Below are 14,719 nucleotides of genomic sequence, written 5' to 3'. Positions count from 1 at the left end.
TAATTCCATAATCTTTAATTATATCAGTTCATTAATTTTCTGATGCTCCTACAAATGATACATAAGCATATGAAAAGCTCAATTTAATTTGTAATAATGTAAGTACAAATTTTAAATTTGCTAAAATGCCATTTCTTGTCTATCAAAAAAACACTTGAAAACTCACTGCCATCAAGTGGATGCTAACTCACAGTTACTCTACGTATCAGATCAGCAAAAACTCCAAAGCTTGGCAATACACCACTGACAAGAGAATAGACCAGATTGTCACATGCTGTTGGTAGGAGTGACAAATGATATCATCTCTATGGAGGTAGAGTGGCAATAGCTACGTATTTACACACCAATTTACCAATTCTTCAGCAATCTCACTTCTAGGTATTTAACCTGAATATACACCTACAATATAAAAGAAACAAAAGACCTAGATATAAAAGGATATACTGTGTTTTCAAATATAACACATCTACTTAAATAATGTGCACAAACACGTAAGTATAGCACACAGCAAAATACCTTATGAGAGGCTGCTAGTTTTGTAAAATCCATATGGTGTATCGTATTAGTGTGAAATATGTTAATATTTAGCTGCTTATTTTTGCAAAAAGGAATAAACTGCCTACCTACAGCAGGTGGACAGGAATGATATACAAAGCATATGGAAAGGATATGAATATGTTTATATATACATGGCTTTGACTTTTGAATTACATTAATACTTTAACAAAAAAATGAAAATAAGGCAAAGATGGGAAGAAAAGTTCTAATACTAAACAACTCAATTAACTATATTTATATCGAATGATAACATAGTTACACTAAAGAAAATTAATTCAAATAACTTTTGAATATAATATTCTCTGCTTCTAACAGGATAGTCTATAAAAAAGAACTGAAAAGGATTCTTGGGTTTTTTTAATATAAAGGTTTGGGTTTTTTAGTGTGGTTGTTAAGCAGTGGTATTTGTACAATAATTGAGAAACTATTTTGTATATAGTTTATGGTTGTTCCAAATCAAAACCAAAAGCACTGGCCGTCATGTTGATTCCAACTCCTAACGGCCCTGTAAACAAGAGCAGAGATCCTCATCTTCCCTCAGTCGGTGGTGGTCTCAAGCTGCCGACCGAGTGGTTAGCAGCCCAAAACGTAACGTACCATGCCACCCGGGCTCCCTCGTCAGGCACCCTCACTCCCGGCAACTATGTATAACAAAATAAGATGTTGCCCAGTCCTGCATCATACACACCCTCTGTATTTCTCACTGCAGAAGTAGATCAACGCCAGTAAGGGACGGGGGAAGGAGAAGAAAATCTGTGGTAAGAGATTAAAATGAGTGATGATAGGAATGATTACATCAAAGAATTTTTTAAAAGATCAGTGAGTCTATACCGATATTAGGAAACAATAAAATAAAGAAGTGAGGTGGGCAGAAGTGGGAGAGAGGTAGGGGAAGCTCTTCATTATAGAAAAGTATCATTTATAAAAAGAATGATAAAAATAGAAAATCGTAAGTTTATAGTTTCCATACCAATAATTGATTCACGTAAGAACTACCAATGTATACTGAAAATGTCTAGGGTATAAAGTTGGGAAGAGGATAATTCAGCCTTAAAACATCACCTTAGACATCACTTAATGAATGCAAAAGAAAAAAATTATAAAATAGTACAAATGAAAATTCCAGAACACTTTATTGTACTCATTTGGGCCTGTACATGGACCAAGAGGTAGAGTTTAAATGGAAAAAGGGACTTTATCACCACAAATTAATTTTACTGTATTAAAAACATGCATTTTCTAAGGAAATGAGCTACAGGTTTATTTGTATTCATGAATTCCTTACTGGCTCTTGTGCCATGGAACCAGAAAAAAAGGTGATCTCCCACCATTACTGAACATTCTAATAAAGGAATCAATAGCTAGAACGTGATCAAAAGGGAGAAAAATGTGAAACAGAAATCCAGATTCTCATAGAAACCAGACTTATTGGAGCAACTGACACCTGAACAGAAACTGTCCCATGAAGTCATTTTCAAACTAACAGTTTGGCTCAATTATTAAAAATATTTACTTTGAGCATTGCAACTTTTTAAAGAATTATCTGCAGGAGATCAAACTGACAAAGTAACCTTAGCACACAGATGAGAACTTTAAGGGGCAAAAAATGGGGTTCAGCTTATACACTGGTCAGTGGTACTCCAGCGAAGTGTAACACCTCGCCAGTGATTGCCATTCCTCCGTTGTTCATTCAAAGCAGGGCTTTGAATGTTTGTTTACTCATCTCTAACCAATCAGAGCAGTCCTATGACGTGGGAGGCTCCAATTTGCAGAAGCACCTGTAGTGATTCACTTACACCAGCAGCTGAACTGGTAAGGATGTGTCTGTGGCTGCGCTCCATCTCTGCCCTCTGGTTTCTGTGCTAATTCACTTCTTGCATTTACCACCCTAGGCTTATACTCGAGTCAATCAGTTTTTCTGGTTTCCCAGGTAATAATTAGGTACTTTGGCTTATACTCGGGTCGGCTTATATTCGAGTACACACGGTAGTCTAACTTGATGGTGGTGAAGCAACATAGACATTAGTAGGAATGGTGAATTCTCTGAGGTTAGTAACCCTGTCATTTATGTGCACATATAAAAACCACTGAATGGGTGCCTGTTTTGTTTATATTTTCATACACATAGACCCAAAATAACGATACCACATTTCTAACTCACTCTCTTACTGCTATGGAGTAGATGCTGACTCAATAAGGGCCCCATAGGACAGGGCAGATCTGCCCCTGTGGGTTTCCGAGACTGTAATGCTTTACAGAACGAAAAGCCTTATATTTTCCCTTCAAAATTGTATTGTCTATTTCCGAGTGGTTCATAGGTTTGAATTGCAAGCCAGCATGTAACCCACTACACCAATACGGCTCTTATATTCCAAAGGCCTTCCTCAGTCATACTTTACCGGTTTCATATCACAATCTACTCTCTCCACAAATTCTGTCTATTTTCACTACTGAGTTTATTTGATCTAAAAATTTTTTTAATTCTGTTAACCAATATTCATCATTGTATGAGGGAAATTCAAAAACTTCATGGGAACATTCCTTTATCTTTTAATTACATTTTTCCATGAACTTTTTGAAGCCTCTTATATATTCCTTTATTTATCACAAATATTACTTCAAAATAAAATCAAACTCCCAACAAAGATAAGTCAGGGGTTAGATGGCTTTACTGATGAAACGTAAATATTTCAAAAAGAACGAATGTCTACCCTACTGAAACTCTTCCCAGACACACAAGAGGAGAAGCACTTCCTAATACAGCCCATGAGGCAAGCATTTTTCTGAGGCCAAAGCCAAACAAAGACATAGCAAGAAAACTACATATCAATTTCCCTTATGATCATAGATGCATAAATCCTCCACAAACTATGAGTAAATCAAATTGAACAGCACAGTAAACAGATTAAACACCAGGACCAAGTAAGATGTATTCCAGGAATGCAAAAGTGGTTCAAAACAAGAATGATCAATGGAATAGCAGACCACTTTAGCCTAATATTCATAGAAAAAGTATTTGACAAATTTCAGCATACTCTCAGGATAAAAACATTCAACCAACTAACAGAAGATACTTTTCTTATCAGGATGAAGGGCTGTGGTAGTTACATAATCTGGTGTCAATTTGGGATTTGGGAGATAAAGGGGTGGAGTCTACTCTGTCAATCTGGCTATAGCCAATGAGGCCTCTGTGTGGGCATGGCCTTTGTGAGGATTCTGGGAATTCCTGTATTTCCTCCTTAGAAACAAGACTCTCTCTGCTCACTCTCTGAGAGATGCTCTACTGACAAGACACATGGCACTATGCCCTGGGAACTGGAGAAGCCACATGAACCCACCCTGAAGTAACCAGACCTCTGGAGCCAGAGCAGCCACATGAGATCACTGATAGACCCCGCCAGCATTGATATGCTTACACCACCACTGGCTCCACAAGACTTCCAACCCACTGGCCTGTGATCCTCCTGTATGTATGTATTTCCTCCAATGCATGTATTTCATGAGTCTTAAGAGGACTATATTGATTGGTGTCGGACATAGGGGCTAATATTGGACTTATGGGCTTGATCTGAACTGGGCTGGGATATTGTCAATATTCAATTGCTCTTGTATATAAACCTCTTTCTTATATGAGTGTCTATGAATTTGTTTCTGTAGCCCACCCAGACTAACACAAGGGCCTTTCTGAAAAACGAACAGCTAATATCAAACGCCTTGTACAAAACTAAAAGGTTCCCCCTAATCTCAGACACAAGACAACGAAGGATGCCCACTTCCATTATTGCCATTCAATACTGGACTGGAAGTGCCAACCAGAGCATTTGGGCAAAAAATAAAGAAAAGGCATCTAAATTGGAAGACAAGAAACTATCTACATTTTAAATGATTAATTTTATGCTATATGAGTTTCACTCTAATTTTTAAACATCACCAAATAATAGCCATCAATGGAAGTATGTTGTTATATGAAATTCTAAATTTGAAAATGGTACTCTATTTTAGGATGTGGTCTACAGTATAAAAAATAGGTATCTACTAAGATATAGACTTGTTTATGATGCCAGAATATCTGTAATATATTTCTGAAAGCTTACAAAAAGTTTTGAGGAGTGGACAGGGAATTGTGATGGGGGAGATTCACATTTTTACTATGTCATCCTAATAAAATTGATTTCACCAAATACATATACCAAAACCAAACTCACTGCCATCAAATCAGTGCCAACTTATTACAAGTCTACAGGACAGGGAAGACCTGCCCCTTTGAGTGTCCTAGACCAACTCTTTACAGGAGTAAAACTTTTGTTTCCCACAGAGCAGCTGGTGGTTTCGAACTGCTCACCTTTTAGTTAGCAGTCCAGCTCCTCAGCACTACACTACCAGAGCTACTTACCGAGTACATATATTACTGACTAACACCTTAGGTAGTTCTTCAACGTAGCCCCAAGGACCAAGTACCTTTACAGCCTTTAAGCTATAAGGAGAACAAAAAGAGACTTGTCATTCTAACCTTCAGGGCTGCTCTCAGGTGAAGAAGTCTGCTGCCTTTCCTGTTGTTCAGACGGTGCATTTTCCTTTTTCAACATCTCCAAGCTTTCCAAAGCTGTCCTGTGTTCGGACAGAGACCTTAAAAGGGAAATGTCATGTTCTAATGCTGAAAGTCCTGGGGAATTTCTAGGATTATTCCAATGTTGTCTGCAATCCTTACTGCTTTCTCTCTCAATGTGTCCATGGGGTAAAGCTCCAATCTGTCCCAAGTCTGTAGATTCAGAACTGTGCACTTTTGGCTCATCGGAAATATGCTTTTTTTCCAGATGATACAGTGAAGAATTAGAAAATTGGGTTTTTGACTTTTCGAGTGTAATATATTCAGAATGATCTTGATTGGTGTTTAATATCTGGATACTGTTGTCACTGCTGGAAGACGATGGGAAAACTTGTTCATCATTTCTGTCCAGATCACTTTCCAAAACTAAGGACTCAGGCTGAGGGTCTTCTGGAAAGACACTATTGCTTTCAGGAGTCTGATCAGTTACCCTTCTTAAAAGCCGATGAACATGTGAATTTGTTTGTAAGTCTTCAGAGTTATTTTGGAGTGAAACAAAACCACCATCAATTTCAACGTTTTCAAATGGTTTATTAGCATCCTGATTATTATCTACATGTTTATCATCGATCCACTCTAAAGCTGAGTCTAAATTACTTAATGTATCACTACAGTCCTCCTGGACTTCTTTTCCAGTGTTCCCCGCTTTGCAAGCTGCTGTGTCAAAACGCACACAGGTTCCTGCACTAAGCTGAGATGACGGAGAGCCTTCAACAGCTTTGTCTCCGGTCGCCGTGGAGGGAGGCAAACATTCGCTGTCAGTTTCCTTACATCTGTTCTCTCTACAACTCTTTTGAAAACATGAACTGCCATGATCAACCAAAATTTCCTCAACCGAACACTCTGAGGCCTGAATAAATGTCCTGCTTTCCTGTGATTCCTCCTCAGAGTCACTGCTCTCAAAATTGTCCAGATTAAAATTTATTTCCCAAAACGGCTGTGTTAGCTTACTCATCAGTTCATTAACACCGCTAATCCCTTCGTTATTTGTGCTCCTTTTAGAAAACATGTCTGCACGATCATCAGAGGTGCTACTTAGAGAAGACTCGGTGTGTAGATGCCCCCTTTCTGGAGGAGGAGATGACACTGGTTGTTCATGTTCCTCTTCTCTTTCTGGCGTTTCTAGAGCATTTTCTCTAATAAGAATTGGTTCTTTCCTGCATATCTGGTCATTATGATCCCAAGGGCCTTTACTATTTCCTTGGACACCAGGTCCTGAGAATAAGCCATCATTTGCTGCACTGTTATAGGCATCTGGTGAGCTAACGCTTTCCCAGGCTGAAGGAATGTCACAGTTTATTTCCTGATCCCAGGAGGGAGGGTCATGATCAAGGACTTGCTTGTCTTCATTATACGCTTCCCCCACTCCAGCACGCATTTCCGAGGGCCGTGCCTTCTTTTGTACCAGGTCTCCGGTACCTGTGTTTAGATCCTCTCCCTGGGCCTTGGGCTTCCTTTCTACATCACTTTCATCCGTATCTGAAGAATGTGAACTCTGTGAGGATAAATACATGGCCCACCGGCTTTTCTTGCTCACGGGATTGCCTGGTTGATGCTGGTGGTGGAAAGTGTCTGTGCTCAGTCCCTCAGCATACCTTCCCTGTTCAACCAAGCATTTTGCTTTGGTTGGAGTTTCAAACTGTTCTTGTGGCTGCATATTCAGGCAATGTTCTGTGATCTCTGAGGTTAGTTCTTCACCTGTACTAGATTTGGGCTTCAGCAGAGCCACTATCTGTGCTTTGGTCCTGATGTTCTGTGAAATTCCTAAACAGTGAGATGCTAATCCGTCTGTTTTCACGGGTTCATTGGTGAGGAAAGAGTCTGAGTGTCTACGCACAGAGCTGATAGTAGGGTAAAAATAATTGTCACCACATAGTGCTTCTGAGTTAATCTTGAAGGGTGGAGCACAGACAGATGAAGAAGGCATGCCATCTTTTTCTCCACTGTAAGCGGTGAGGTTCTCGGGCGCTGTGGGGATAGTCCCTGCCTCTTTCTTGCAAGCAGTAGAAAACAAAGGCAATGTGTCGTAGAATGGAGGAAGAAAGGCTGGCTCAGGTTTCCTGGTCTCAAGCGAGGCAGTAGGCGGACCACTTTCTGCAGTCACTATTTTCTTTGGCACTTGGCGTGGCACATGGAAACCCTAGCATTGAAACAAATAAGGCAATTATCCATTAGTAGGTAAGGTACTTACACAGACAATGTTTAATGAACTGGGATGAATTGGGGGTGGGGGTGGGGTGGGAGTGGGAGTGGAGGCAGAGTGGAGAGTATATGCTTTGCTTAACATAAAGTCATAATTAAGATTTAAGCTTGCTAAAATAAAATGCTAAATTTCATTTCTAGTAAAATGTTCCTAATCAGGATTCAGTTCCTTTCTAAGTATATTATGAAATAGAATTCTAATTCTAATGATAAAGTACAATAGTCTCAAAGTGTACTGCTTCTTGATTTCACGAATATACGCTGATTGATTTTTTTTTTCTGATTGATTATATTTTAAAGAAAAACTTACAGGAAACCTCCTTTTTAAGCCAGCAGGCTGGCATCCAAGGGACCGGCCAGAAGGGAGAGTCCTCCTTGAGTTGAACGGCGGTGCTTCTTTAATGACATCTTGAGTCAGCGCTGCGCTTCCAGCAACTTTAACCTCCTCAACTGTGATTAAGTATCGATCACTTTCTAAGTCATCGCCAGGTTTAACCTAAGTTTTAAAGAATGTCAAAACCATACATATCAAATCACTTGATTATCTGTGTCCCCAAATAAGCTCACCATACGATTAGCACTGTTAGTTCAGCAAAACACAACAGATGTTAAATAAATCATCTTGATTAACATGCTGTTATGTCAACCAGCACAATAACAGCAGCACAGACAATAGTACCAGAAAAAGAGTCCACGAATGCATTCATTAGATAAAGGGGTGGGGTGCAGGGTGGGGTAGGTGGGGAGTCTTTGTGATACCCTTTGTTACAAGCTAGCGAAACAAAGACAAACAAAGAAAAAGAAGAATCTTCTTAAGTTAGAATTCATCTAACTAAATTTAGAGTCTAATCACAATTACATGAAAGCTATTAAGTATTAATTATATACCATTATAAATGAAACAATTATATACACTCACAATTATATTCCATATGTATATTATTCTAGCTGCTTATTTAATCATATTCCCTAGCTACCACCTGATTGTAGCATAAAAATAAAATTATCAAATTAGCTTAAAAATACACAGAATTTGTATCAGGTTAAATGGTCACCAATGAAAGGATTAACAAGATGAGATAATACCAATACCAACAATAGTTACCATCAACGAAGCACCACAACAGACCCTGAGTGCCTCTCCCAGCCACTCTGTGATCATTGTAAAAAGACCCCAGAGTCATGATGGTGCAGTGGTTATGTGTTGGGTAGTCTGCAATCCAAATGGTTAGAAGTTCAAGACCACCAGTAGCTCCGTGAGGGCAAGACTAGGCTTTCTACTCCCATAAACAGTTAGTCCCAGAAACCCACAGGGGTCACTGTGCAGCATGGTAATATGCACTTGATGGTAATAAGTTTGATTTCAGGAAAAGACCATGCCACTAGTAAATCATAGATAAAAATCAGTATGGTAGTAATAACAAGATTTATTTTAACACTGACAATCACTGTGCTGTGGTGAGGTATATAGGTTATTCTTGATCTTCAGATCCACCCACTAGGGTTATATGTGATCCACCTTTTACAGTAGGGAAGTTAGAGTGGTCAATGAGCTAGGAAGCATTTGAAGATAGGAAGTGAGTCTGGGCCCCACAAACTCCCCAATAATAGACAAGTAGAATAACAATTTGAGAAACTATTGGAATAATAATTTCAAACATAATAGGTATAATTATAGCTCTCACCTATGACAGCCATGGAGTACCGCTGGGGTTCTTGGATGAGCCCCAGCCCCAGAAATAGAACCTTATGAAGCAGGCAAGTTACATAACCATCTGCACTGCACTCCCCGTCCTTCCATAAAACCACAGGGCTACTTGAGGAACTGAAGCAAGCATTGTGTGGGAGTTTTAGAATAGGATCTGGTCAATAACAAAGGCTCAAAAAACATTAGCTGTAATTATTAATGAGTGCTATGACTGTACTTTTTAGTAACAACAACACCGAGAAAGGAAGTAGTTAAAAGATAGGGTTTTGTTAAAACAATAATTTAAAAATAAGACAAACACACTAAAATACCTCAAGGTGCTTAAGAAAGACACTCTCCAGACAACCTCCTTTGTCATCATATAATATTGCCTATGTGAAAAGAAAATGAATGTTAAAAAGGAAAAGAGCACAACTATGTATTTTTTCAACCTCTTAATAGCAAATCAAAAAATATCATATAGGTAAGTCACGTGATAAAATGATTACCCATTTTGTTTAATGTGGATTTGAAAATGCATCCATTTTAATGGCCTGTTCAGTAGCTACTCAGTCAGGGCGAGAGAGCAAAGGCATCCACATAAAAAAATTAGTAACATAATCTGTACCATAGGATCTTACTTAAAGAGCCTGGCAGCATAGTGGTTACAAGTTTGGCTTAGACCCGCAAGGTCAGCAGTTCAAAACCACCAGCTGCTCCCACGGAGAAAGACAGGGTTTTCTATTCCTGTAAAAATTAGCCTCAGACCTCTTCGCCTTCTTCCCGGCCCTCTGCTGCCGCAACCATGAAGGTCGAGCAGTGCAGCTTCTGTGGGTACAGATTTACCCCGGGCGGGGGCGGCGCTACGCCAGGACCGATGGAAAGGTTTTCTAGTTCCTTAATGCAAAATGCGAATCGGCAGATCAATTGGACTGTCCTCTACAGGAGGAAGCACAAGAAGGGGCAATGGGAAGAAATTCAAAAGGAAAGAACCCGCCGTGAGGTCAAACTCCAGAGGGCCATCGCAGGTGCATCTCTTGATGATAAATAAAATGGCCAAGAGGGATCAGAAACCTGAGGTTAGAAAGGCCCAGCGAGAACAGGCCATCAGGGCTGACAAGGAAGCAAAGAAGGCAAAACAAGCTTCCAAAAAGACAGCAATGGCCGCTACCAAGGCCCCCACCAAGGCAGGACCTAAGCAAAAGTTTGTGCAGCCCGTGCAAGTGTCCTCTCCCCGGGTCGGTGGAAAACGTTAAGTTGGCAGCAGCGACTTTCTAATAAAGAAGTAACTATTGAAAAAAAAAATTAGCCTCAGGAAACCGCAGGGGCTGGTCTACATTGTCCTAAAGGGTGACTATGAGTTGGCATTGACTTGATGGCAGTGAGAGAGATAAGCGTCCTGGAAGAGAGTTAGGAAGAAAACAGAAGTGCATCACAGTTAGGTGCCACCGGCTCACAGAGACACCCTGTAGCAGTAAAGTGCCCCATGGGTTTCCTAGGTCACCACCCTTACAGAAGCAGAGCACCACTGGGTGAGCTCAAAGTGACAATCTTTTGGTTACAGGTTTGTAGAGGTCCCCAAATGTTGGACACATGCACTTACATATTATAACCATGGAATTTTTCATTATAATCTTATATGGGTTTTAGTAATTAGGTACCCAAAAAATCTGATATTTACAGTATTTGTTATTTTCACTTTTAAAGAATTTTTTAAAGTTTTATACGGTTTTAGATGATTTATAACTACCAGAGTGTAGTGGTTATGTGTTGGTCTGCTAATGACAAGGCCCGCAGTTCAAACCCACCAGCCACCAGTCGCTTCATGGGAGAAAGACTAGGCTTTCTATCCCCATAAGGAGTTACAGTCTCAGAAACAGATTTGCAGTTCCTATTTAAAATGTGTAATTGAGAAATTTATTTTGAAAATGTAACTTTTTCATTGAAAGAAAGGGATTACATGGATTTTACTAAGTTTAATTTAATAGAATTAAAAGAGAGGGGAGTTTTGTTTGTTAGGGGTATCTACAATGTTAAGATTGAAAGCAAACATTAATTTTAATATAAAATGTTTAAAGGGATTATTTAAAATCATCTGGTTTGCTCAACTTCAAAGATTCCAGTGAAAGTTAACTAAATTCATAAATTCAAGACCAAGAGTAAGTTACCCTGAAAGCGTAAAGCAAACTAGATTAAAAATGTCTTTCCTATTAAATTTAGTAAATTGGGTGCTATTTTTGTAAATAGTAGTGAATAGCCTTTTCTTTATTGAAAACCATCCCTTAGGGATGCTAATACCCTCATAAAAACAGGTAGAAGAAGGACCGAGTATGCAGAGCAGCCTAGAGTTAATTCAGGAGGCCTGAGCTCATCAATGTGTCTTGTTCTCAGCTACCTAAGAGAAGCACTAGCATGCTTAGGAGATAGGCTCAAGATCCCCCAAACCTGGCTTCACTACTTTCCAACTGCGGAACCCTGGCACCAACTAATCCACCTTTCTGTGCCTCCATTTCATTATCAGTAAAATGAACATCATATACAACATCACAATAAATAAAGGAAAACTGAAACAATCAACGTACATGGAAACAGCAGTCAAAGAATCCAAATGGTGTCACTGTGTATTTACACAGGGAGTGTGAGGAGTCAAACAACTCCATGGGAGTACCGCCAGGAATGATGGGAAAGTTCGGTTGACTGGATTCAAGCATTACACCAGACTCACTATAAAGCAAGCACTTTATAAAGAGTTTTTGAATTAAAAAAATTAACTACTGAGTTTTTATTATACATGAATTAGCTACTGTAATGTTAGAGTCAATTGACAACTTGTTTCCACATCAAATCAGTCTTTGAGATATCTGACATTCTATCATCCACAGAATGTTCTTAATCTGAACCGATTAGGAAGGCAGCTTCGCCTTTCAGACATGATGGAGCAAGTCTAAAAGGGTGTATGTGCTGTTAGACAAGCGGGACCCGGGACAGGTAACCTGAAAGAAAGGGGTGAGGACGGGTGGTTTACAACATGTCATTTTCTATATATAACAGAGACAGTCATTTGCTTTGTGGTATGGCCCCTGTTAGACTTGTGACTACCTCTGTTTGTTTGTTGGCTTCTTGTTGTTGTGTGAGGGTTTGTTTGCTTGTCTGTTATCTTTTTTATTTTAATGGGAGCCCTTCCAGATATCATAACATTCCACAGTTCAATCACAACAAGCAATAATGTACAATTGCTACCACAATCGGTTTCAAAACATTTTCTTTTTCCTTGAATGCCTTGATATCAACTCCCCTTTGTCTCCTCCCCCACACACCCTACCTCCCAGGAATCCTTATTATTTCCCCCCTATAATAATATTTTTGGAGGGGGTTGTACATCTTACACAATCCAATATATCCATTCACATACAATTCTGTTGTTTGATCCCATGGAGCGGGATTATACTGTCTGTTATCTTTTTGTTTCGTGTTTATCTATACAAGATATGCAGGACAGAAACAGCAACTGGACCAATGGGTCCAGGGGGGCACGGGAGGGCAGTGGGGAGGGGAGACAATGATGGTACAGGGGTACAGTATGTGTTCTAAAATTAACAGCGAGGAGGGTGCAGCTTTTCTGGCCATGTTTGTTCAACGTGTATTGGGGAGGAATTACTGATAGGAAAAATGATGGGAGATCATAATAGTGAGGTAGGACGGGGGGGAAATTTATACGCATATAAGTTTACATATATAAATATGTCTTGTTTATATGTGCATATATATGCACTCACAACAAGGAAGCAGATGGACTTTGAGCTTCTACTTAAATCTTGCCTCAGTATTAGAAGGGTTTGTTCTAATAATGTGAACATTATATGATACTCACCTTTCTGACCTGATCACGGAAGACAAAATGGGTGCATAAGTAAATGTGGTGAAGAAAGCTGATGGTGCCCGGCTAATCAGAAGATACAACATCTGGGGTCTTAAAGGCTTGCAGTTAAACAAGCAGCCATTTAGCAGGGAAGAAACAAAGCCCACATGGAAGAAGCACACCAGCCTGTGTGATCATGAGTTGTCGACGAGAAGAGGTATCAGAAGTTAAAATACAACCAAATTGATGTGAAGGGGCATGGAGGTAATGGAGACCCAAAACCCACATGCAAGCTAATTGGGCAAGCCCTCACAAGGGCCACATGGAATGGATGATAAAGTGAGGGTACAGCTTAGCACTGATGAACTATATAACTATCCTCTAGTTAATATTTCTTCCTCTTACTATTATGGTTTCACTTATTCTACCTCATTAATCAAGTTAGGTTTGCATAGTTTCATTTGTATATTTAAGATTATGCAGTATATAAAGGCAAGATAGATGATGCCTCCAAAATAGTTACAGGAGTAATGGTTTTCCCTGAGAATATGGGAAGGGAGAGGAACGTAAGGGGGAGCTGATAGCTTTGATGATTGTATCATCAATCACTGGATTGGGATTGAGCAACACAATTGACTGTGAATGGCTATATTGGATGGTGTAAGATAAGTCAATAAAACTATTGTATAATAAAAAAAAGTTGCACTCTGTAATGGGCAACTTTGCTCTTACTTTGTTTCCTAAGTGGGTGAGCTTCAGAATTCCATCTTGCCACACTTTGGACTTCTTTGTCTTCTGATGAGTATAAAGTACCTTATTTCCAAAAGTATGAAAGCAAAGACAGTTTCAATTTATAAGTATTCAAGGTTGTGCGTTTTTTATAGCATCTCTTCATACAAAAACATATTGAAATCTCATTCATCGAAAAACAGCACAGACACTCTGAGAACAAGAACAACAAAACATTTCTAAAAAGCTGCACAATGAAAATAACTAGGTGGGAAAAAGTGAGGAAAGGAGAAAACGAAATGCAGAAATCTAAGGAAGAAAGTGAGAAGTAAAATAGGCACTGAAAGGAAACTTGAGCTTGCTATTCGGTGTTGGGAAGGGAACAATAATTTACAGGGCTACCGCTCAGGCCTCAACGTGTGCTTCAAAGACTCCAAGAGGTTCCTTCCTAGGGCTTCATGAAGGGAAAATTAGTTTCATGACAATGCTATGACATTAGTTGCATGTGATTCTCATTGTGTCAGGCATGTACAGTGGAGCTTCTCAAAGCTATCTGATGTCTAATATTGAAATAGCTTGATGCAGATATGAGAATCCAGCTGTCTCATACCAAGCCAAAAGTTAACGAGCTGAAAAACTATAAAATCACATTATTCAGTGTTCCCCCCCCCCAGTGGTATCTTTTGGTTTGAAGACAGGTATTTTTCATAATAATGTAAATTCATGTTAACAATGTAATGGATTCACTGTTGTTATTTTCAATGAATTAAAAATGTCTAAGAGATTTTAATCTCTAACATGGAAAACAATAGATGTAACTCCCACAAACAAAAGCTCTTTGGGGCGCTTAACATTTTAAAGGCAAGTAAAAGTATCCTGAGATCACAAACATTTGAAACCACTGATCCTACGTGTAAGAGGCATGCTAGTTCAAGAGAAATTATTCCCTGGTTCCAGCGTCTAAAGAATTCATTACAAAGGACTGTGTACACCAAACATGACCGGTGGCAAAAGATAGGGTTGGTAGGTAAAGTGTAAGTTTGACTAAATCTGAATTTCAGATAAACAGCACTCTTTC

At 39.2% G+C, this 14,719-nt stretch overlaps 1 protein-coding gene across 1 annotated transcript in view; it reads right to left on the bottom strand.

The window, feature by feature from the left end:
* ZGRF1 (zinc finger GRF-type containing 1) overlaps nucleotides 1-14,719 on the bottom strand; it is a 75,343-nt gene that overhangs the window by 55,697 nt on the left and 4,927 nt on the right. The window contains exons 3-6 of the mRNA XM_075543910.1: nucleotides 13,645-13,725; nucleotides 9,386-9,445; nucleotides 7,677-7,862; nucleotides 5,069-7,304 (exon numbers count right to left, since the gene is read on the bottom strand). Of these exons, the coding sequence (XP_075400025.1) occupies nucleotides 5,069-7,304; nucleotides 7,677-7,862; nucleotides 9,386-9,445; nucleotides 13,645-13,725 (2,563 nt within the window). The remainder of the gene's footprint in view (nucleotides 1-5,068; nucleotides 7,305-7,676; nucleotides 7,863-9,385; nucleotides 9,446-13,644; nucleotides 13,726-14,719) is intronic.

Source organism: Tenrec ecaudatus, chromosome 3 (assembly GCF_050624435.1).
Source record: "Tenrec ecaudatus isolate mTenEca1 chromosome 3, mTenEca1.hap1, whole genome shotgun sequence".
Taxonomy (NCBI): Eukaryota; Metazoa; Chordata; class Mammalia; order Afrosoricida; family Tenrecidae; genus Tenrec; species Tenrec ecaudatus.
The sequence above is the reverse complement of the archived record's forward strand: the minus strand, read 5'-3'. Positions and strand labels throughout refer to the sequence as shown.